The 23,152-nt window shown below is 34.8% G+C and overlaps 1 protein-coding gene and 1 pseudogene across 1 annotated transcript; one reads left to right on the top strand and one right to left on the bottom strand.

Annotated features, from left to right (window-relative positions):
- The first annotated feature begins 4,073 nt into the window (after positions 1-4,073).
- LOC122021807 lies at positions 4,074-6,840 on the top strand. The gene is made up of 3 exons (XM_042579963.1): positions 4,074-4,227; positions 4,310-4,570; positions 6,600-6,840. The coding sequence occupies exons 1-3, from the start codon at positions 4,210-4,212 to the stop codon at positions 6,645-6,647; spliced, it is 327 nt and encodes a 108-aa protein (XP_042435897.1). The 5' UTR covers positions 4,074-4,209; the 3' UTR covers positions 6,648-6,840.
- A 9,764-nt stretch (positions 6,841-16,604) lies between these two features.
- Positions 16,605-19,364, bottom strand: LOC122019374 (annotated as a pseudogene).
- Between the last annotated feature and the right edge of the window lie 3,788 nt (positions 19,365-23,152).

The following is a 23,152-nucleotide window of genomic DNA, read 5'->3' as shown; positions in this document are numbered from 1 at the left end:
GGAAACTTTGTACGCATCTACAATTGATGTCCACAAAGCATTCCTCGGAAAGGCGTTCAGAGCGTACCTTATTGTGTCACGATTTTCAAGACTATGCCCGATCAAGTGGAGGCCATTTAGGATGTCCTTCAGTCAAGCGTGTAGTTGTGAAGCCGTTTCTCCAGGAAACATTTTTATATTTAGTAAATTGTTTAAAAGTATATCTCGTTTGTTTACCTTTGAGTCGTCGGTTCCTTCGTGTAGCTTGACTAGCGAGTCCCACAATTCTTTTGCGTTGTCGTAGGGACCAACTCGGTTCAACTCCTCCATTGTGAGCCCGCACTGAATGGTGTTGATCGTCTTGTAGTTCAGTTGTGCCTTCTTGATCATTTGGGGAGTCCATTCGTCTGGTTCTAGTGTTGTTCCATCCTTTGTTGGGGGAGTATAGTCTTTCAAAACTATGAACCAGAGCTCGATGTCGGATTTCAAGTAACACTCTATCCTATTCTTCCAATAACTAAAATTTTCTCCTTTGAATAGTGGATGTCGGACAGTATTGTACCCTTCTTGATATGAGTTCATCATTCTTGCAAGAAAAATTAAGAGAAAAATATTTCCAAGACTTTCATCTTGGGATTAGTAGTGCTTGAGAAGAAAATAAAAAAAATATTTCTAAAAGAAAATAAACAAGTTTTAAAAAATTGCTTTGAAAATTGGTTAAAAAATTTTAGAGCTAACCTGCTCTGATACCAATTGATAGATCGAGTTGTGCGATAGAGAGGGGGGGTGAATATCGCGTCTTTTTAAAAACTATTCTTTATCTTTTAAAGTCAGAATTAAGCAGCGAAAAATAAAGAGAGACAAAAGTGTTTACTTCGTTCGGAGCCTAGCTCGACTCCTACTCGAAGGCTGCGATCCTTGACCGCACCGATGGGCAAAGTATTATAATCCTTCTTTCCGAAATCCTCGGAAAGAAGTGAATCGTACAAGTACAAATATGTAAGATAGTAACACTCCTACTATCTTACAGAAATTAAGTGCAGTACTAAAATAAATATATACCGACAATAGAAGTAGTAAATCGTAGCTCGGTCGACACTGTTGGATGAAGTCGCTTGCAAACTTGATGACGACGTGTAGCGTGAGCAGCTTGCAGAAGAGCACAAGAGTTGATCAGAAAGTTCTATCCAGCTCTGACTTCGAGCCTCAATTTATAGGCCTTGGGCGTTCGGTCGACCGATCCCACTGTTCGGTCGACCGAACCCGTTCCCTCCTTCCTTCCTGGCCGGAGTCTGAAGCTGGCTCGGAAATCTGCATTAACTGATCTTTAATGGTTCGGTCGACCGATCATGCCTTTCGGTCGACCGAACAAGCTTTTTTCTTGTTCGTTGAAATCTGCCGAGATCTTTATTTATTGCCCCATTAATGTTGATTGGATCGGTCGACCGGTCTTCTGGTTCGGTCGACCGATCAACCTTTTTTCCTTTCCTGCTGATCTCTGCTGATGATCTGTCTTTTGCTGAGTCACCCTGGTTCGGTCGACCGATCTTACTGTTCGGTTGACCGATCATGCTTTGATCGGACTCTGGTCTGATCTGTTCTGAACTGAATTACTGCTTTGAGTTTGCTTTATTCGGTCGATCGAACCACTGGTTCAGTCGACCGATCCAGTCGAACCTGCAGCACAGTGTTATGAAAAAACTTTCCTGCAAAACAGATGTTAGAGCAATAATATAAAGCATGAATAAAATGTAAGACAGTAGAACTGTCTTGATCTCAATTTTGAAACCTTCCCGGTTTCTTCAGTTGGATCAGCGACCTAAGTTTGTTTCCTTCGGGAACCCGACCTCACTGTCGCTCCTCCAGTTGTTTACCTCAACCTACCTGTCAAACTTAGATCCTCCAGATCTAGTTTGGACTTTTCACTCAACCTTGATCGGCTCCCCATGACTTTTCCTTTTGATCTTCGGTCCTCCAGACGTCTCGATCATACCGCCAAGCGTCGGGTCCCCTTGACCTGCTTGGACTTGCACCTGGGTTCCACGATCTGCTAAGATATCTCCGCCTAGCCTCCAGTTAGGACTTTTCTAGTTGAGTAAACATCCTGCACACTCAGTTAACTTGTTAGATCATAACAAGACTTAACTTAAACCTTTGACAACATCAAAACTCAAGTTTGATTCTGGTGCAACTTGCACCAACAGAATTAAAATTTTCAGATATATTCATACTAAAAAAAAATCATTGCTCTTAATATATTGAATCAAATTGATATTTAAGTGAATGGATATAATCAGCAGAACTAGTCAAACACATAGAATCTAGTTTCATGTCAATCCGAGATTATTTAGTCCATCAGATGATTTTGGTAAAATCAACTGATGGGTCAAATGACCTCAGATTAACATGAAACTAGTTCGTATGTGTTCGTCTATCTCTCTTTATTATATTCATGACCTCAAACATTAATTTGACGTAATATATTGAGAGTAATGATTTTTTGAACACAAATATATTTTAAAAAATTAATTTATTTTTAAAAAATCATTGCTCTCAATATATTGAGTCAAATTGAAATTTGAGGACATATATATAATCAAGAGAACTAGCTGAACACATAGAATCTTCTTTTATGTCAATCCGAGGTCATTTGGTTCATCAGTCAAAATTTCTGAACACGAATTAAATTTTTCAAATATATTCATTTTCAAAAAATCATTACTCTTAATATATCGAGTCAAATTAATGTTTGGGGGCATAGATATAATTAGAAGAGGTAGAGGAACATATAAAAATAGGGATGACAATTTCACCCGAATCCAATGGATAATCCGACATCCGACCCGAATGGAGGAGGATATGGAGGGAATTTTTAACCCGATTATAGTAAATGGATATTCGGGTATGGGTATTTCAGGTATGGGTATGGAGGCGGATGTGGTAAAATCCTACACATATCCATACCCTAACTATCCGTTACTCAATATATTTATTTATAAGCCTCATTTTTTATTGGGAAAGAAAAAACTTTAGCCCGTTTTCCGTCTTAGAAAAAAAAACTTAGTTTGTCCCTTTATCCTGTTATCAACACGCATCTCATCTTCTTTTCCACGAAAAATGTTCATCCGATCGAAGGAGCGCGAGACGAGGAAGAGCTGACAAGTACATTGAAATATTTTTTTTAAATGAGAATGGTAGGGAATAATAGGATGATGGGTAGGATATGGGTACCTGAAACTCCGACGGTATGGGGATGGGTATGAAAGTTAAATACCCGATGAGTATGTGTATAGATATAATAAATGGGGATGGGTACGAAGGATATGAAATCCTACCCATTGTCATCCCTATATAAAAACTAGTTTCATATCAATTAGAGGTAATTTGGTCAATCAACCGATTTTAAGTAAAATTGGTTGATGTACCAAACGTCAAATTGATATTTGAGGGTATGAATATAATCACGAGAGATAGATGAACGCATAGAAATTAGTTTCATATTAATCCGAACTCGTTTGATCTATCAACCAATTTTATATAAAATTAATTTTGATTAAAAAAATAAATTAGACAATTGATTTGATTAAATTGCTAAATTGATTTAACTGCTTTAAGATATCAATCAACTAATAAAAGTAAAATTTAAAATAGGTATGTGATTTAATAATTTTAAAATTACACTATATGATTTAATAATTTTAAAAATTTACCTATATGATTAGATTAAAAACTAAACTTCTTCTGTACCTAAAATGATATACATCGTTAAAATATTTATTTAAATTTAGCTTTTTTTTTTTTTAATGATCTCGAGGTTGTTCAAATTTATTTGATTATTTTAAATTTATTTATTTATTTTAAAATTTTATTTATTTATTTAATAAGATGATAAAAATTTTATTTATAAACATAATTAACAAATATTATATATAAACATTATTCATAAAAATTATTTACTAATATTAACCAGGCGAAGACGTACACTTAAATAAGTTTTTATTAAGTCAAACTTCAAACGTATTAATGAGAGTTCGATTCATTTATGATGGGAGCCGGGCGGAGCCGAACTTATTTAATAAATTTTATTTATTTTAACAGCTTATTTATAACTGAAGAACCCAATCGCGAAGGCACTTCACAGCTGTTCCCCTTCTTCCCAGTTCCCACTCCTCTCTCTCTCTCTCTCTCCCCTATAAATCTTCTTCCTCCAGAATTCTTCGACCAGCAGCCATGGCCGACTCCAAGGAGGTGAGCGACGGGCCATAATCTTCTCCCTCCCCCTCTCTCTGTTATCTTCTCTTTGGCTGATGGTTCCTCTTTCGGTTGGCAGGAGAATCACAGTACGGGCGGGTGGATGTCGGTGCCGGCGTTCGGAGGGTGGGACACCAAGAACGGCGTGCCAGACTACTCCATGGACTTCTCCAAGATCCGAGAGATGCGCAAGCACAGCAAGAACCCTTCCCGCGCCAGCCTCGGCAACGAGGAGGAGCTCGGTAAAGTCGCCAACAAGGGGCCCGAGCCTGAGGTGGAACGCCACCGTCGCCGACGCAGCGATCCCGATTCCGATCTCCGCCACCACGGTTCCCCTACCGTACGGACTTTTCTCTTATTCTACTTAATCTTCCCCCCGATTCCTTCGTGTCACGGCAATTATTTCAATTTTCGTAGTCATATTGCTTGCTATTGCGGATTCCATTCAACCTAAAAAATTTGGATTGTGTTTAAGAAAGTGGGAAAGTAACATGTAGTAACTGTAGGTGATGCTAGGGTTTGTGGAAGTAGTAGCACAGTTGGACGCAGTTATGATAAGTTTCTGGAACATCTTCCAAAAGAGTCTTTGAGTAAATTCTTGGTTAAAAGTGAGGAATCTTATTGAAATGGTTGGTCAAAAGTTGAGAACTGGAACAATGATTATCAGTTAACTAATTTTGGGGGAATTGTTGGGTTCTATCAAACAACATAAGCCTCAAAGCTTGTGTTCTATCATGAGCTAAGTTCTTGGCCTTGGCCAAGAGATTGGGATGGCCATGAATTGATGTCGATGAGATGGTAATGGGGACCGCTTAGTGTTCCTTTGTTCTTGCTCCTTGTGCTTAGGGAAGTAGACAGAGAGTTAAAGACAAAGATGGGGTGGTGTGGCAGGTCAGACTGCATTGATTCATTGACAGAGATTGATCAGAGTAATGCCATGTTTGCCAATTACTAGCTTGGAACAGAGTGAAAGGTATCTTCTTGATTGGTCATCGCAATGTCCTAAAAACTGAGTTCAACTTGTACAATTGGAAATTGGAAGCTAATATTGTCTATTCTTTTCAGTAATTTTTTTCCTTGTTGAACAGGACTTGTTTGCTGGCTCTACTAGAAAAAAAAAACATGATTTGGTGCTATATTATTCAGAGTCAGGTATGGATATCCTATAGGAGAGTTGATCTAATTGTCCAACACAACTATTTTAAATTTTTCACTAGTGATCAATAGGAGATATTAGATAAATCATTGTCATCATATGTCAGCATTTAAAAAGCAAAACATATCTATACAAGGATTATTAGAGCACCCACATTGGGATGTTAAATGGGCATTATAATACCTACTCATAGGAGAGAGAGAGGGAGAGGCGTTCAAAGGATCAACACCTTTGAACGCCCCTCTTTCATCTTTTTTTTTTAATTTTTTTTAAAAATTTTTTAAACTGTAAAAAATTTTATATTATTTTTTAAAAATAGTATTTTTTAAAAAGATACTATTATTATTAAAAAAATAATAATAATAATTTAAACATTTTGAAATATATTTATTTAATATTATATAATTTTAAGATGATTGAGTAGACGGTGGGATCTATAAATAATGAGTGTTAATGTTAAAAGGAATGTGGGTGAAAGAGATATGTTGTTATAATGAGTATGTGACAGTGAATCCCATGTTTTTTAATGAGGTGGTGGGTGTTATAATGGTGATGTATTGTGGATGCTCTTAAGAAAACCATTATACTAGGTGTGACATTAGGACCTAGTTATTCAATCTGCCCTTTCATCATGGTTCCAAGTGTCGATTATATTGGTTTAAGTTGACACAATTGAATTGTATTGTTCCAACTATCAGGCCATTACTACTGTGTTGGCATGGATAAGTATCATACTGCTGCTAGTGTGACATAACTCTGATGGCATCAGTAAAGGCAAGTGGCTAATGTCAGCCGATACTAATTGGTACCAGCCAAGAAGGAAGATTCTTTTATGTAACTTATCCTTCAATTTCATGTGTAAGTCGCGGGGAAGAGATGAAACACAAGATAGAAGAGAGCTGCGGAGGTAAAACACTAAACAGAGAGGAATGATAATGAAGTCAAGAAAATCAAAGTTCTGATTGTAATAGTCTAAGTTCAATTCCCTAATATTAATTGAGATATACTCAAAAGTTATTAAAACTCAGAGATTGATTTTGGACACGCTTTGGCATGCGTCCGAGTGTGCTGATTGTCAGCAAATTTTAGTTTCTGGCATGAAACACTGCCTTGAATTTGCCATAACAAACAAACCGTAGTTTTCTTGTGAGGAGACAAAATTAGTTTATTCAACGTTTACTTATCCATCTTTTTTCCAATTCGGTGGCTGCAGGGGAGGAAGAAATGCATGGGGTACTTCCAGTGTTGTATAGGTGCGTGATCAGACTTGTGGATCAAGTTCTAGTTTGAATGCTGATGGAATTATTATCTGTGGGTAGATAGAAACTAGTGGCTGCTTCTGTTACAGTGCTCTGTTGCTATGAGATTTCTGCTCTCTTCGTTTTTCCTTGGAGAAAAAAAACAGTTGTATGTTATTGGAATTTCAACTCTTCAATGCTTGCCTTGCCATATCATAGATTTGCGTGCCATATACGGAACTCCTGCTTTGTCTAGGACTCGGTAGGCAGTCAGGCATGCATGCGTGCATGTCCAGCACATATTCCTTGTATTTATTGGAAATGCCAAAGATGTCGACTTCATCTTCAGAACAGAGAGGCTCATGAGTTGCTAGTTAATGACTTCAAAGATAATTAAAAGAATTGGTAAACTTTTACTCCTTTGTAGAAGTATCTTAACGGATTAACATTGTTAAAGGATTTTCTTTAAGAGTTCTTTACTAGATAGCATTTTTTTTAGTTAATTTGTATTCTGTTTTTACATTAATTTGGAGGTGAACGGATGTTTTTCATCCATCACTAAAGTAAATCAGAATTGAAGGTGAACGGATTTTTTTCATCGTTAAAATAAAACAGAAAATACAGATATATGACCTAATGGCCGGTCTAATATTACAAGTAATTTAAATTCTTCAAATATAATGTCTCCTAAGTGAAATTCAAATCATTATTGTTTATAAAATTTGTTCCATTGTTTACCATCGCATCATAAGCATAGGGCTCTTTACTATATAGCATTTGCCATGACAAAATGGAACGGGAATGTTTTATTCTATGAATGATTTTATTCCAATGCTTATTGGGCGATCTAATTGGATCGAGTGAGGCAAATTAACCTTGCTTATAAACTAATAAGTCCTTATTTGGATCAATGTAAAATGTCTCAACTGACTTTTCAACCCTTAGCGTGTCAAAGAAGCACAAGGGGAAAAAATAAAATGAGTTATATATTAATTCAAACATAATGGTAAAGTGAGATAGGGTGAAGAAAATCGTCATGGCCTCTAGAAGTACTTTGATTAATATAAAAAAATAAAATAATAATAATAATAAGTGCCTTTAGGAGTACTTTGATTAATAAAAAAATAAAATAATAATAATAATAATAATAATAATAATAATAAGTTTATATAGGCAAAAAAAAATTAAAAGGAATCCATCATTTATAAAATCGTCTTATGAAAATCTCATTTTCAATTAAAATCAAATCAACAGTTCATTTAACGTGAACTACTCAAAATATCTTCGGTTTTTTACTGTATCATATACATAAGTTGGTAAAATACTCATTTCATACAGAGAAATTTCAAAATAATTAAATCACATACCTATTTCTAATTTTACCCTTATCAATCGACTGATGTTATGGAGCAGTCAAATCAATTTAGCAAAACGATGAATTTTTAATCAAATTAGTCAAATGAGTTTTCAAATTTTTTTTTTATTTTTTAAATCAAATTTGATTTTAAATTAAATTGGTTAATAGACCAAACGATCTCGGATTGATATGAAACTAGTTTCTATTGTAGGATCGAAATGTGCTGGGGTGAATATCACTTGTGTTTTTCATATTCGTTTAAAATTATCGGAGATAACACAATGGAATATAAGTTGAGTAAAAATAATTGCTAACACAGTTTGTTTTTACTTGGTTAGAAATCTATGATGACTCCTACTCCAAAGCACACACTCGTTAAGTATTTACTTTGAGCAATTCATTATCAATTCGTAAATCACAATTACAAAGATAATTACAATAACATATACTTTGAATGTTGTAAAAATTATATCGACGACTTTGAAATTTTGAGAATCGTGCTTTCGGTTGTCGGAGTTGCGTGGCGAAGTCACAGGATCATCCTTGAAACAGCGTGCAAGAGAAGAATCATAAGAATAAGTTGTATTTGATGCACTACTTGAAGAAGACATATATAAGCTGTTGAAGGCGTCTTCAACCTCCTTGAAGGCGCCTCCAGCTCGGAAGTTTATCCCCGTAGCGTCGGAGATGATAACTTCCGTAATCTGTGAAAGTTATCCCTTTGAAAGCGCCTTCCATCCCTGATCCAAGGCGCCTTCAGGCACTTGGAAGGCGCCTCCAGCTCCCTCCCGCATGAAGCTTTGGCTAAGGCACTCGAGGTGCTTCCAACAGCCTCAGAGGCGCCTCGGGCACTGTTCATCTGAGCATTGCCTTGTGCATCTCCCTTCCTGTAAGGCATATTAGTCCACAAAAAAAATATACCCTGCAAAATAAAGTTAGCACAATAAAATATGAATAATAAATTATTTGACAACCTTCAGACTATCCGGTTCTGAGTTTTGGATTTCTTGAAAATCCTAGATCGAACCGACGCCTACTGTTCCTTCAATGGGGAATGTGTTATCACCTACTCCTCACAGGAGAAATTACCTTTTTGCCAGATTGGCCCTCTAGACCATCTGGACTTTTGCTCAGTGTCCGAGACTCCAGTACTTAATGCTGAACGTCCGTTCCATGACTCGTCCAGACTTCTACCTGGTCCGCGGCCACCAGGATTTTCACCTAGAGTCCCCGACTCTAGGATTTAGCCCAAAGTGCTCAACTCGCCAAGACTTTTCCTTACCTAACCATAGTTAGGACTTTCCACCTGCCTAGAATCCACTTGGACTTTTGCCTAAGAACAATTAAGACTTTCCTGCAGACTCATTCACACTTGTTAAATAACAAGACATCTTAACTTTTGAATCTTTTTCTATAATCAAAACATAGGTTCGATCATCTGGTGCTCCTTGTACCAATAATCTCCTCCTTTTTTATTATGACAATCTGATTCAAAAGTTAAGTAAAACACAAAAAATGCAACATATAGCAAAAGTTAAGAGATTCATAACTTGTTAGCTCACATAGCAAAAGTTAAGAGATTCATAATTTGTTAGTTCCCCCTTAACCCCTCAACTTTCTTTCCTCTTTTACTTTAGAATATTCTCTCCCTTTTTGATATATATCAAAATAGTTTAGGGAGTATTGAAAAAAATAGATAATTTCAAAATCTGATATTTTAACTTTTTAAGTACTTAGAAAAATATTTTATCTTTAAAACTTAGCTTTTCAAAACTTTACAGCTTTTCATTTAATAAAAACACTTACCCTTTTTGTAAAACCTTGAAAAAAATAATTTTCATTTAATAAAAACACTTATCCTTTTTGTAAAACCTTGAAACAAACAATTAATGAATACTTAAAGGTTTGCTTTGAAAGAATTTTCTTAAAAAAAACTTAGCTAAACACTTAACTTTGAAAGATTTCAAATAAACCTTGTTAAGTACTTAATTTAACCTTGCTTTTTCAAAAATATTTAAGTTTGCATTTCAAAAATTGTTTAAACTTTCTTTTCAAAAATAGTTAAACCTTAAAAACTTAGCTTACAAAAAGAATTTAAAAGGATATATGAGATTTTAAAAATGAATACTTTAACTTTGAACAAATATTTAACCCAAACAAAATTTAGTACCTTAACTCCTTTCACTCCCCCCTTGATTAATGCCCCCCAAAAAATATAATTAAGTGCCTAAGTTTTAGGGTCCTAGTGTCCAAACATGAGAGTTCAAAAAAAATTTCTTCAAAATAAACATCTACTTTCCTTAAACAAGTGTCTAACCTTTAGTTACTAGTTGTTTACCATGAGGTAGAGCTTTTACTTGGTTAGTTAAGTTAAGAAAGTATTTCAGTTAGTTTGACTAAAATAGATAACTTAACTTGATCAATTTAACTTGGTATTTATTGTCCAGACTTATGTTGATACATAGATATAAATATTCTAAAGTCCAGGCAGTACCCTATGCATCTCACTCCATTCTAAGTGTTTTTCATACACAAGCAAGGTATTGTTAGTGTGCTTGTGAGATGCTCTGGCTGAAACCTATGGGGATACATGCTTTCTAGGGGGTAGATACCTAAGTTAAGTCCAATCTTTTTTAAAATACTAGTAAAATTGGAAATGTTGAATAAAAATATTTTTCCTAGAATTTTAAAACTAAATCGATTTTGAAAAGATAAAAAAGATCAGAACTTTTGAAATAACAATACTATAAAAGGAACGATTTTGAAAGTTTTAGAATCTATTCTACTAATTACATATCTAATTATCTTCTAAGTGTACTAAACTCGAGTTCAGGTAAGGATTTTGTGAAAATGTTAGCTAAGTTTAACTTAACTCAACATAGTCAAGTACAATATCACCTTAGCTACGTGATCCCTCATAGAGTGATGTTTGACTTCTATCTGTTTAGTCCTTGAGTGGTGAATTGGATTTTTAGTTAAATTGATGGAGCTTATGTTATTAATTGAAATTTTTATATTTTTATATTCTAATTGATAATCTTTTAAAGTGTGCATCATCCATAATAATTGAGATGCACATTTTCCCATGGCTATGTACTCTGCTTCAGTAGTGGAGGCAACACAGTGTTGCTTTCTATTTGACCAGCTTACTAGGCACTGACTTAAAAATTGGCAGCTTCCACATGTACTTTTTATATCTAGTTTGCACCCAACATAATCTGAGTCAAAGTACCCAACTAAGTTAAACATGCTAGTCCTAGGGTACCAAAGTCCTACCCTTAGGATTTCCTTAATGCATCTAAGTATTTTTTTTTACATTAGTTAAATGTAATTCTTTTGCACATGATTGGTACCTAGCACACATACCTACTGCAAATAAAATATCATATCAACTTACAGTTAGGTATAGTAGACTTCTTATTGTACTTCTATAATATTTTAAGTCTACTGATTTTCCTTCTAAGTCAGAGTTAATTTAACATTAGTTGTCATTGGGGTATTCATATTTTTAAAATTTTTCATTCCAAACTTTTAATTAATTTCTTAGCATATTTTGTTTGAAAAACATAAATTCCTTCTTTTATTTGTTTTATTTGTAAGCCTAAGAAAAAAAATTAAATTCTCCTACTAAGCTCATTTTAAATTTATTTTCCATTAATTTAGTAAATTTTCTTTAAAAATTAGTATTGGTTGAGCCAAAAACTATGTCATCTGCATAAATTTGAGCTATAAAAATATCTTTTTCTAAGGTTTTAACAAATAAAGTTTGATCTATTTGACCTTGGCTAAACCCTTTGGATATTAGGTAGGTTGATAGTCATTCATACCAGGCCCTAGGTGCTTGTTTTAGTTCATATAAGACTTTCTTTAACCTAAGGACATGATTTGGGTGATCTAAATCCTCAAATTTTGGGAGTTGATTTATATAAACTTCTTCTTTAATGGACCCATTTAGGAATGCATATTTTACATCCATTTGGTATAACTTGAATACTTTATGTGCTGCATAAGCTAGCAGCATCCTAATGGATTCAAGTCTAGCCACAAGTGAATAGGTTTCATCATAATCTAACCCTTCTACTTGACTAAACCTCTTTGCTACTAGTCTAGCCTTATTTCTTACTATTTCACCTTTATCATCTTGTTTATTTTTAAATACCCACTTAGTGTCAATTATGGATTTACTTGTGGGTTTAGGTACAAGTTCCCAGATTTGGTTTCTTTCAAATTGAGCTAGTTCCTCTTATATTGCAATTATCCAGTCTGAGTTAGGTAGGGCTTCTTCTATAGTCTTGGGTTAAATTTTAGAAATTAGACCTATTTGACTTAGGTTTCTATATGATGATCGAGTTCGAACTCCTAGGTTTGGATTACCCAAAATTTAGTCAGATGAGTGATTGAAACTTATTCTAGAAGGTCTTATGTTAGGGTCAACAATTGGTTCTTGTGATTTACTTGATTCAAGTCTACTTTCATCATCTTCTGTATTTCTTATAATTTGGTTATTTTCTTTGATTAAGTCTGGTAGGTTGTTTTCTTCATCAAAAATTACATTGGTTGTTTCTTTAACTTTTAGAATATTTTTGTTATAAACTCTATAGGCCCTACTGGTTGTGGAGTATCCTAAAAAAATTCTTGTTATTGATTTTGATGTAAATTTACCTAAATAGTGTTTGATATTTAGTATGTGGACTTTACACCCAAATACTTTTAGATAATTTAATTTAAATTTTTTATTAAAGTATATTTCATACGAAGTTTTATTTTAAAATTTATTGATTAATATTCTATTTTGAATATAATATGTCGTATTTATTGCTTTGGCCTAGAATTGGTTACTTAAGTTATATTCATTTAACATGGTTCTAGCGGTCTCTTGTAATGTTCTATTTTTTCGTTCTACTAGACCGTTTTGTTGGGGGGTTATAGGACATGAAAATTCATGATTGTATTCATTAGTTTAACAAAATTCGTTAAACTTATGATTTTCAAATTCCCCTCCATGGTGACTTCTAATTCTTTGGACTTTGGTATCTTTTCATTTTCTATTAACTTACTAAAAGTCTTAAAGATCTCAAGAGTTTCATCTTTGGTTTTTAAAAATTTTACTCAAGTAAATCTTGAGTAATCATCAATTATGACTAAGTAGTATTAGTTTTTTACTTAGTTACTTGGCTCCATGTGAATCAAATAGGTCTAAGTGTAGCAGCTCAAGTATTGAATTAGTTCGATTCAGGTTTGTTGACTTGTGAGTTGACTTAGTTTGTTTACCTTGTTTACAAGCATTGCAGATTATATTTTCTAAATTTTTTAATTTGGGTAGACCTCTAACTAAGCCATTTTGACTCATTTTTTAAATGAGTCTTATATGAGTGTGACCCAATCTTCTGTGCCACAATTTAGTTTCCTCTTGTTGTGTCAAAAGACACTTGAGTGAGGAGGTTGATAGGTTAATTGTATAGATATTCTTTTTCCTAATTTCCTTAAGTGTAATTTCAAGATTTTCGATATTTTTTATTAAGCACTCAAAGTTTGAAAACGTTACTAAGTATACAGAGTCACACAGTTGACTTATGCTAAGTAAGTTAAAATTAAATTTATTAACTAATAGAACTTTTTGAATAATAAAATCGGAACTCAGTTTGATATTACTTGTTCCGATTACCTTAAGTGTTCTGTCGTTGCCGAACACAACTGACCCTAGGTTTTTGAATTTTAGCTTGGTGAACTTCAATCGGTCTCTAGTCATGTACTTGGAGCATCCACTATCCAACATCCATTGATCCAAATCGTTATGTTCCTACACATAAAGTATTTGATTTGGATCCAATTTAAAAGGATTATAAGATAAATTGATTGAGTTCAACCCCTTATTTTCATCTCACCCAATCTAGGTTGTCAATCATGTTATACCTATGGGTGATAGTGAGATGGTTGATTGAGTTTCACTTAAGTTCGATTTAAGTTTAATTTAAATTAATTTTAAGTTTGATTAATTGATTGAGTTTGAATTAGGTTAATTAATTAATTATTTTAGTTTGAATTAGGTTCATTGATTAAGCTTGAATTAAGTTAATTGATTAATTTTAGTTTAAATTAATTGATTAAGTGTTTAAGCTTGAATTAGGTTAATTGATTAATTTTAGTTTAAGTTAATTGATTAAGTGATTAAGTTTGAATTAGGTTAATTGATTAATTTTTGTTTAAGTTAATTAATTAAGTGATTAAGTTTGAATTAGGTTAATTGATTTTAGTATAACTAATTTTTACCTAAGTCCATTTCATTCTTTTCTAGATTATCAATTAGGGAACCTTATAGCTTTTTGTGAGATGGTTAATTTTATCTTCAATTTAGATTAACATCTAAGAATTGATTTACATTTGAGTTAGACTAAGGTTTAACAGTTAGTCAATTAAATATTTATTTTAATAATTTGTTTACAGACTATGGCGAGGTACTAGGTCTTCTTGGGTTTTGGATCATCAACCACTTCTAGACAAAATCATTTAAAAAAAAAATATTTAATTTCCTTTCTAGAAATCATAAGTCTAACTAGTCAAGTGTGAATCAAGCCTAAATCTTTATCTACCCTAGTCTAAGCATTATAATAAAAATAGTAAAGTAAACATCAAACAAGTCTATCTAATGATAAAAATGGTCTTTCTATTGACTTCCCCTAGATCATAACCATGGTAAGGTCTATCAAGATAGTGAATTTGATCATTGGAGATCTAATATTGACCAAGTTTAACTTGATTAATCAAGTTAAACTTGGAAACTCATGCTTGGACTAAGTTTCTATTTAATCGATTTACAAGAGACAAGTAAGATCTAAATTTGTGTTTAGCCTTATATCCAAGTCCAGATCGATTGTGTATGACTCTTTATTTTCCAAGAATCAGATCAAGATTCTTGGAACCCAAGGTGAACCGTTCCAATATGTCCTTTAGTTTCTTGATTTGACTTTTCGGGCTGAAATTTTCTTCCTCAAGTTGTTGGACTTGAGTTGAAGTTTCAGTCTGAATGGATTCATTCAAGGAGCTTGGATTAGTCACTTCCTTAAGAGCTGTTACCTCATTTTGGAGTGACTTGACCCAAACGTTGGATTTGGCTAGCTTGCACATGAGATAATTTACTAAGTTATGTAACTTATCTATTTGAGAAGAACTTACAGCATGGTTAGGCCTTTCAAAAATGGATACAGATCTGTGGCTTCTCTCGGACTCGATTTCTGAATCACTCTCGATTTCAGATTCGTCGACTTGTTCTCAGGTCGTAAGTGCAAGGAAGCTCGTCTGTTCGACATCTTCGTCAGAATCTTCTGAAGAGGATTCATCCCACATTGCCTATACACTACAACAAAAACCCTCATAGACATCGGTTTTCCACCGATGTCTATTATATTTTCGACCGATGTCTATGAAGCCGATGTAAAAGGTCTGCCATTTTAGACATCGGGTTAAAACCGGTGTAGTATCACTTAACGACACCGTTTCATCAACGATGTAAAACCGATGTAATATTATATGTTAATACCACCAGTTTTGGCAGCGGTATACGACCGATGTAATATTAGTTAATAACACCGATTTTGCAACGGTGGAAAACCGATGTAATATCTGTATTTTTTAACAGCACAAATTTGATTTCCGAAACAATGAAAAATCGACAGTAACAAAAAAAAATACACAAATATTCACAAATTATACAAATATTCTTCATTCAACAGTATCCATAAAATACACAAATATTCACAAATTACATAAATAATCTTCTTACAACAGTATCCATAAAATACACAAACATTTTTTTTACATCAAAATCTAATAGATATCATAATCAAGGTAGAACATTCTTTTAACAACACATCAAGGTAGAACTGCACTTCAAATGTAATCTAGCATGCATTCAGCCCACTCGAACCGCACTTCATCAATTTCAACTCTGGAGTACTTGAGATTTGTAAATTGTAAAAACACATAGATAATATATTAGTAAAGATGCAATTTTGAAAGCTGGAAATGGTAAAGATGTAATTTTGATTTATTTATTTTTTTTCCAAATATCTGCTCTAGCTCTAATGAGGCCAGTCTAGTTTTTCTGATCTCTATCCTTCTAACACTTCAAATCAAGCATTTTGAAAGCTTTTCAGTCTGGTTTTGCAATGAGAACTACCAATAAACTAAATTTGGAATGCAAAATATCTAAACCAAAGAAAATCTCTTTCTAATTGATACTTGCAACAAAGATAATCTACAATACTTTATACAAAGTTAATTCATGATCAGGACCCAATAATCCACCATATGTCAAATAACTAAAACAAATGTGTACATGTATCAAATAAAATAGAATACTAAGTTTTTAAAGGCTGCTGTGGAAGACTATTGTTCATAATGCTTAATTCATTGAAGGATAATTGTGCGCATATATGACACTTAGTATATGCTGCTTAGAATATAACATAGATAATTTGCTCCTTCTTATTAAAGTGTAGAGATTGATAAGAACCGACAGCATCATACAACAAATTACTAGGCATGATAATGGTTGAATTCAAAAATCATGGAAGGACCAAGAGCATCATATAACAAATCAGTGACCTTGAATTCTATTGAACTATTAATCATAGACGAGCACATAGCTGCCAAAATTGAAATAGAGAAGTTCAAAGACTACATAGAAACACATCAAGCACCAGGGGAAAAGCATAGCAACAACAAGATCTGATATAATGAGGGAAAAGCTAAGAGACGTTCATAATCAATCAAAATCAAATATGAGTTTGTATCAATTATGATACTGAAGAAATGTTGGAAAATGCAACAAATTATCTTTAGGGCTTATATGCAAAATGGAAGATATTGTATTATTACCATTGTTGGAAGTGAATCCTTGTGGTCAACTCCAAAATTTTCAATTATATCTTTCATATATCGCATGATATAAAAACCACATTGCTCCGCATCTGGTTGTTGAGGAGCCTATGTTAGAAAAGAAATATTGGAATAACTCCTTCGAGGATAGTGAAACAGTTGCTAATCAAAAGGATCAGGCATACCTTGACAACTTCTCATGTTGGTTGTTTTTTCCCTTTCCTTCCCACCTCCGCATTATACAATTTCAAGGCCCTTCATGCATATAACCCATGGGAATTGTATTACCACATTAAAATACATCCATGTTTCAACAAAGGTAAGAAAAGAAGCCAAAAAACTTACATGTTGACAACATATTTCCAATCTTGATCACGAATGCGGTGACCAAGAGGGTCTAACAAAAAATTAATCTCCATCTCAACATTGATGATAGTCAAAATCCAGTGAAAACTACACAAAGAAATATAATTAGTGTATGCATCTTGCATGTTCTCAAAATATGCAAGTGAGAGTGATATATAATGTTCTCCAGTGCCATCTATGTTAAACTCCAAATGGATGCAGGACCGGTCCGAAGCTGAAGTATGAAGCTCTCGTCTTACAGCCACATTAGCCCTTGAAGATACACAAGTTGTGTTAGATATGCTTTTCATGGACTGGAAAATCCTAACCAGTACTGTTTTTTAATTGTCTTTGTAAAGAGCATCTCTACCTGCATGGATGTTATATGTCATGAATAGCATGGCCATTTGCAAAACTCAAACTTTTGTCCAAATATGGAACTTCTTCAGGCTTGACAAATACAACCGGGTATTCAGGAATGACAGCTGTATAAGGAGTGCACCTGTCTCATTTTCATCCTGAAGTAACTTATCCAACTCCGGCCAAAGAAGCTCCCTCCTGAAAGTACAGTTGATATTTCATATTCCACAAAGGAGTAATGAGATAATGATGGGCAAAAGAGAAAAAAAATAGAAAACTGAAAAATAGCAGTAGCCGACATTGAAATTTGGATGACATGCATAAAAGTTTGTTGATACTACATACCATGCAGAGAAGTCATCCTCAATACCCTGATCATCATCTCCCAACCCCACTTGGACAATGTGCTTGGTGCCTATGCAGAGGAAAAAAAAAGATAGAAGAATATCCAAGTAAGAATGATGCTTAAATTCATTAAACGCATCTACAAACTTGCACATGACTACTACATTACAGTTGTATGTATGAAACTCACAGATAACATGATTACTCAACTGTTTCTTAGTAACTCCTCATACCATGTTGACTTTACAAGTTTTTAGAGTAACAATTAGTCTACAAAACAAGTTAAATTCTCTAGAAAAATGAAATGCATGAACTTTGAGCTTGCAACTGAAGATAGGATTTAAAATCAGCTTTAGGAGCATATGTGACTTAGCCAAATCACAAACTAAATAAATCGACTATATACCTTGCTCATGAAGCAGTTCATCGACCACCACAGCAACCTTTGCAAGGACACAATACACAAATATATCAGCCAAGCAATTCCCACAAAAAGAATACTGACAATTTCATCATGCCAAACCTTATTAAAATGTTCATATTTCTGATTGCCCAAACTAAACACACCAAATTGAAGATTTTCCAACCAGGTTCCCCTCTCTTTCCCCTATAAAAACTAATAATCAGCAATCGATCAAGGCAAAAGGATTATTGGTAAAATAGATTAACTAAATGTGCATGCTTCCAGAACCTCTGTAAACCATTTGTAGAACCGGGCAGCATTATCAGTAGGCTCGCCATCTCCATACCTAAAGAAAACAAAGGGATCAGCTCGAACTTTGAGGAAACTGATCGTTTATAAAAACAAAAAATTCCTGGCTTTCAACTTACGTAGCCAAGAAGAACAAAGCCAAGCTCTCCTTTTTCAGGTTCTCCTCGTACTCATCATCCTCAGTAGCATATTCGTCCTATAATTGAGGAAACTAACTACAGATCAGTCAATTAATCAGTAGTATTTCCAATTATCTGAAACAGAAGGAAGATGATCTTACGATATCCACGAGTTTAAATATGGCATTAGGGTACCGTGCTTTTGCCTCCTCAGCTAGTGCCTAGAAGGGGGGGGGGGGGAATCTAAGATCATGGGAGAAAAATTCAAAAAATGAACTACTCGGATAAAAACCCTAACCTTCGCGAACCTCTCAGCCGTCCTGGTCTGCGTCCCGAAGAAGACGGTGACCTTCTTCTTCCCTTGGTCCTCCTCTGTATCCATCTGGGTCTTCACCACTAGCGGCTTCGGCGGCTCGGCGGGCTTCCTTCCGCTCGATCGCCAGATGAAGAAGATTGCCACGCAACCGACGAGCACGACGATGACGATGCTCAGGACGGCGATCAGCAGCCGGTTCTCCACGAACGCATCCCCGGTGCCATAATCGAGCCCATATCCATCGGAGAGGGAGGCGACGACGGCCGACAAGAGATCGAGCGACGACGCCTTCTCGGAACCTATCTGCATCTTGGCGGATCGAGCGGTGAATCGGAAGCACAGATCTCTGATCTCTGTTTCTGTCTGCTTCGATTTGGGAGAACGAAGGAGGTCGAGATTGGGTCGGCGATGGGAGGGGAGGAGAAGATAGAGGCGGAGAAAGTGAGTCGCCCGAAGACGGCTCTCTGTCTCTGCCTCCCGTGGACGGCGTCATATAGGTTTAGGTTGGAAGGAAGAGTTGAAGTGTTGAAAATTTTAGCTAAGTATTGGTGGAAAAATTAAATTATTTTATTTTGGTTCATTAACACCACTTTTAACAACAGTTTTTTACTATCCGATTTCGTAGATAGAACAAGAAAATTATCATAGACACTGGTTTTAAAAAACCGCTGTTAAAACCGGTGTCTATTAACGAAAAATGGGTGCTCATAGACATCGGCTAAAAAAATCGATGTCTATTAGCAAAAATCTGCTCTCATAGACACCGGTTTTTGGAAAAACCGGTGTAAAATACTCAAAGACATTGGTTTTTGCTTAAAACCGTTGTTGTTCCACTGATGTCTATGAGAGTTTTTGTTGTAGTGATAGTGCCTTCTTCTTCCATTGCTTCTTCGTTTCCTTCTGGTTTGGACAATTAGCTTGATGTGTCCCTTTTTGTTGCAGCCATAGCAAATACTTCAGACTTGGCTTTTGGACTCGATTGCACTGTTTTTGACTAGATCACCTTCTTGATCTCCTTTTTGGTGAATCCTTTCTTCTTCTTGTAAAGTTTTCGTGCAAGGATGATGAGTTCGACAATGATCTCATCATCATCATCTTCTGAGTCTAGTGCATCTTCAGACTCGGGTTCGGTCCAACGCTTGACTTTTGGTTCCCGCATTTTAATTGTACCTGTGACCAAAGCAATACCTTTCTCAACCAGCAGTGCATTAGTCTATTCATGAAGTTCGAATTAGGAAAACAATTCATCTAATTTAATTTGTGAAAGATCTTAGACACTTTGTAAGCATCTACCATGGATGCCAACAAAGTGTTTCTCGGAAAGACATTGAGTGCATACCTGATGACATCGTGATTTTTCACCTTTTGACCAACTGTGTGGAAACCGTTGAGGAGGTCTTGGATGCGTGCATATAGTTGGCTCGCCCATTTCACTCTCCTGTATTTTTATATTATACAATTGATTTACAATCAAATCACGCTTACTTATCTTGGTGTCTGAAGTTCCCTCGTGCAGTTCGATCAGCTCCTCCCATAGTTCTTTCGTGCTTGAAAACGGGCCGACTCGGTTCAACTCTTCTTTTGTCGGGCCGCATTGTAAAGTGTGAGTAGCTTTAGCATCAGTCTTGATCTTCTTTTTGGTTGGTGCATCCCATTTGTTGCACGGTACTAGGACTTCATCTTCGGTGGGATATGCAAATCCCGCCTGGATGATCATCCACATTACTACTTTCATTTTGAGGTGGTACTCCATTCAGCCTTTCTAGTTGTTGGTTGCTATTCGGAATACCGTCCTATTTCCCCTGTACATAAATTTGTACAAACATAGAACTATCCTAGCTACCCATGTGCTCTACTAAAGTTAAATTTGGATTGCAAACGATGCTTAACATTATTAATCCAAATTTCCCCTTTAGAAGTTAAACTTGGATTGGGAACGAAACTTAACATTTTACTCCAAGTTCAACTGATGTGATCTTCCTAGTTAAACCATATTACAGAAGTTATCAAATATCTATTTCAAAGATCGTCTTCCAGGTTAAACATGGTGAGGTACTAGGCCTTCTTGGGTATGAGATCATTCACCACTTCCTAAACAAAGCCTCACAAAGAAATCGGATATTTAACTTCTTATAGTAAACTAGGTTTAACTATAGAGACCTCAATAGAAACATATTATCGAAACATGAAATCAAAAAATAAAATCGATAACAAAAACGAGAACTAAAACCGATAACCTCTTGTGTTTGGTTTTTCAAGATCTATACAAAAGATGAACTAGTTATGATGCGGAAACTAATAACTAGTTATACCTTTTTTAGCTTATAGACCTCTTGATCTTCTATTGTATTCCTCTCTTTCTCTTAGACGTCGTGTGAGTGACGATCTTCCAAGATGAAATCCACTCAAGCTTCTTCCAAGGCTTCCAAGATCCGGCCACCAAATAACCTCCAAGGGATGCTAGACAAGAGAGCTTCCTTCTCTTCTTCTTCTCCTCAAAGCAACCGGCCACCAAGAGATCTCCCACAATTGATGCTGCCGGCCTCCAAGAGAGAAAACAAAAGGAGAGAAGAGAAAGAACAAGGGCCCGCCACCAAGGAAGAATAGAGAGGAATAGAAGATGTGTTATTAGGTGAGGCACCCCCTCCATCTCTTTTATATTCCTTGGTCTTGTCAAAAAAGGAAAGTTTTATAACAAAAAAATATAACTTCCTTTTCTCCTATGACATGACCGGCCACAAGCTTGTGATCCAAGCAAGGAAAGATTTTAAACAAAATTAAAATATCTCTTTTAAAATCCCTTTTGTGGATAGTTATAAAAGGAATGTTTTATAAATTAAAATCTCTCTCTTTTAAATCCTTTTATGGATATCCATAAAAGAAAAGATTTAAAATAAAACATGGTTACAAAAAGGAAAATTTTATAACAAAAATTAAAATCTTTCTTTCACATTATAGATAACTACAAATAAGGAAAGATTTCAAATCTCTCTTTTATTCCTTTGTAGAAAGCTATAAAAGGAAAGATTTTAAAATTTAAAACTCTCTTTTAAAACCATCATAAAAGGAAAGTTTTTAACAAAATAAAAACTCCTTTTATTTCCTTTTGTGACCAATCTAAAAAAGGAAAGTTTTATATTAAAATCATCATTTTAAATCCTTTTTATGGATCTCTATAAAAGGAAAGATTTTACAAAAAATAAAACTTCATTTTCTTCTTGTGTGTGGTCGGCCCCTTGCTTGGGCATCAAGCAAGGCTTGGCCGGCTCTAGCTTGGGCTCCAAGCTTAGCTTGGTCGGCCCTAGCTTGGGCCTTAAGAAGCTAGGCTTTTGGGTGGATATAAGGCTTTATATAAGAGGCTACAATAGGGACCTAGAGGAGGAATTGGTTTTGGTCTCCCGATGAGCTTGAGCTTCCCGTGTTCGCCCCGAACACCCAACTTAAGTTCATCAATAATATCTCATTCCACTAAAGAGTTATTATTGCACTACCACACCAATCCCATATTATAATATGGGCTCCTTCTTATCATGAGTGTGTTAGTCTCCCTGTGTTTAAGATATTGAATGTCCACTAATTAAATGAGTTACTGACAACTCACTTAATTAATATCTAGCTTCAAGAGTAGTACCACTCAATCTTATCGTCATGTCGGACTAAGTCCACCTGCAGGATTTACATGACAATCCTTATGAGCTCCTTAAGGGGACATTATCAACCTAGATTACTAGGACACAATTTCATTCGATAATCAACAATACACTATATAAATAATATCATTTCCCAACTTATCGGGTCTATTGATTTAACGAACTAAATCACACCCTTTGATAAATTAAAGAAATAAATATTGAGTATACGTGTTTGTTATTATATTATGATTAAGAGTACATACTTCCATAATAACAGAGGTTTTGTTCTTTTATATAGTCAGTATAAAAAGAAATTACCTCAAATGGTCTTGCTCAATACATTCATAGTGTACTAGTGTAATTTTATAGTCAAGATAAACTAATACCAAATTTCACTACAACCACTCCAATGGTTTGTCCCATTTCATCTTGGTTGTGAGCTACTATTTATAATTTATAAGGAAC

This window comes from Zingiber officinale, chromosome 9A (genome assembly GCF_018446385.1).
Source record: "Zingiber officinale cultivar Zhangliang chromosome 9A, Zo_v1.1, whole genome shotgun sequence".
In the NCBI taxonomy this organism is placed as follows: Eukaryota; Viridiplantae; Streptophyta; class Magnoliopsida; order Zingiberales; family Zingiberaceae; genus Zingiber; species Zingiber officinale.
The sequence above is the reverse complement of the archived record's forward strand: the minus strand, read 5'-3'. Positions and strand labels throughout refer to the sequence as shown.

Excerpts from the sequence above, each read along its gene's own strand:
- LOC122021807 (XM_042579963.1), top strand. Across the intron at positions 4,571-6,599 it reads GCCACCACGGTTCCCCTACC|GGGAGGAAGAAATGCATGGG; the intron begins GTACGGACTTTT and ends CGGTGGCTGCAG.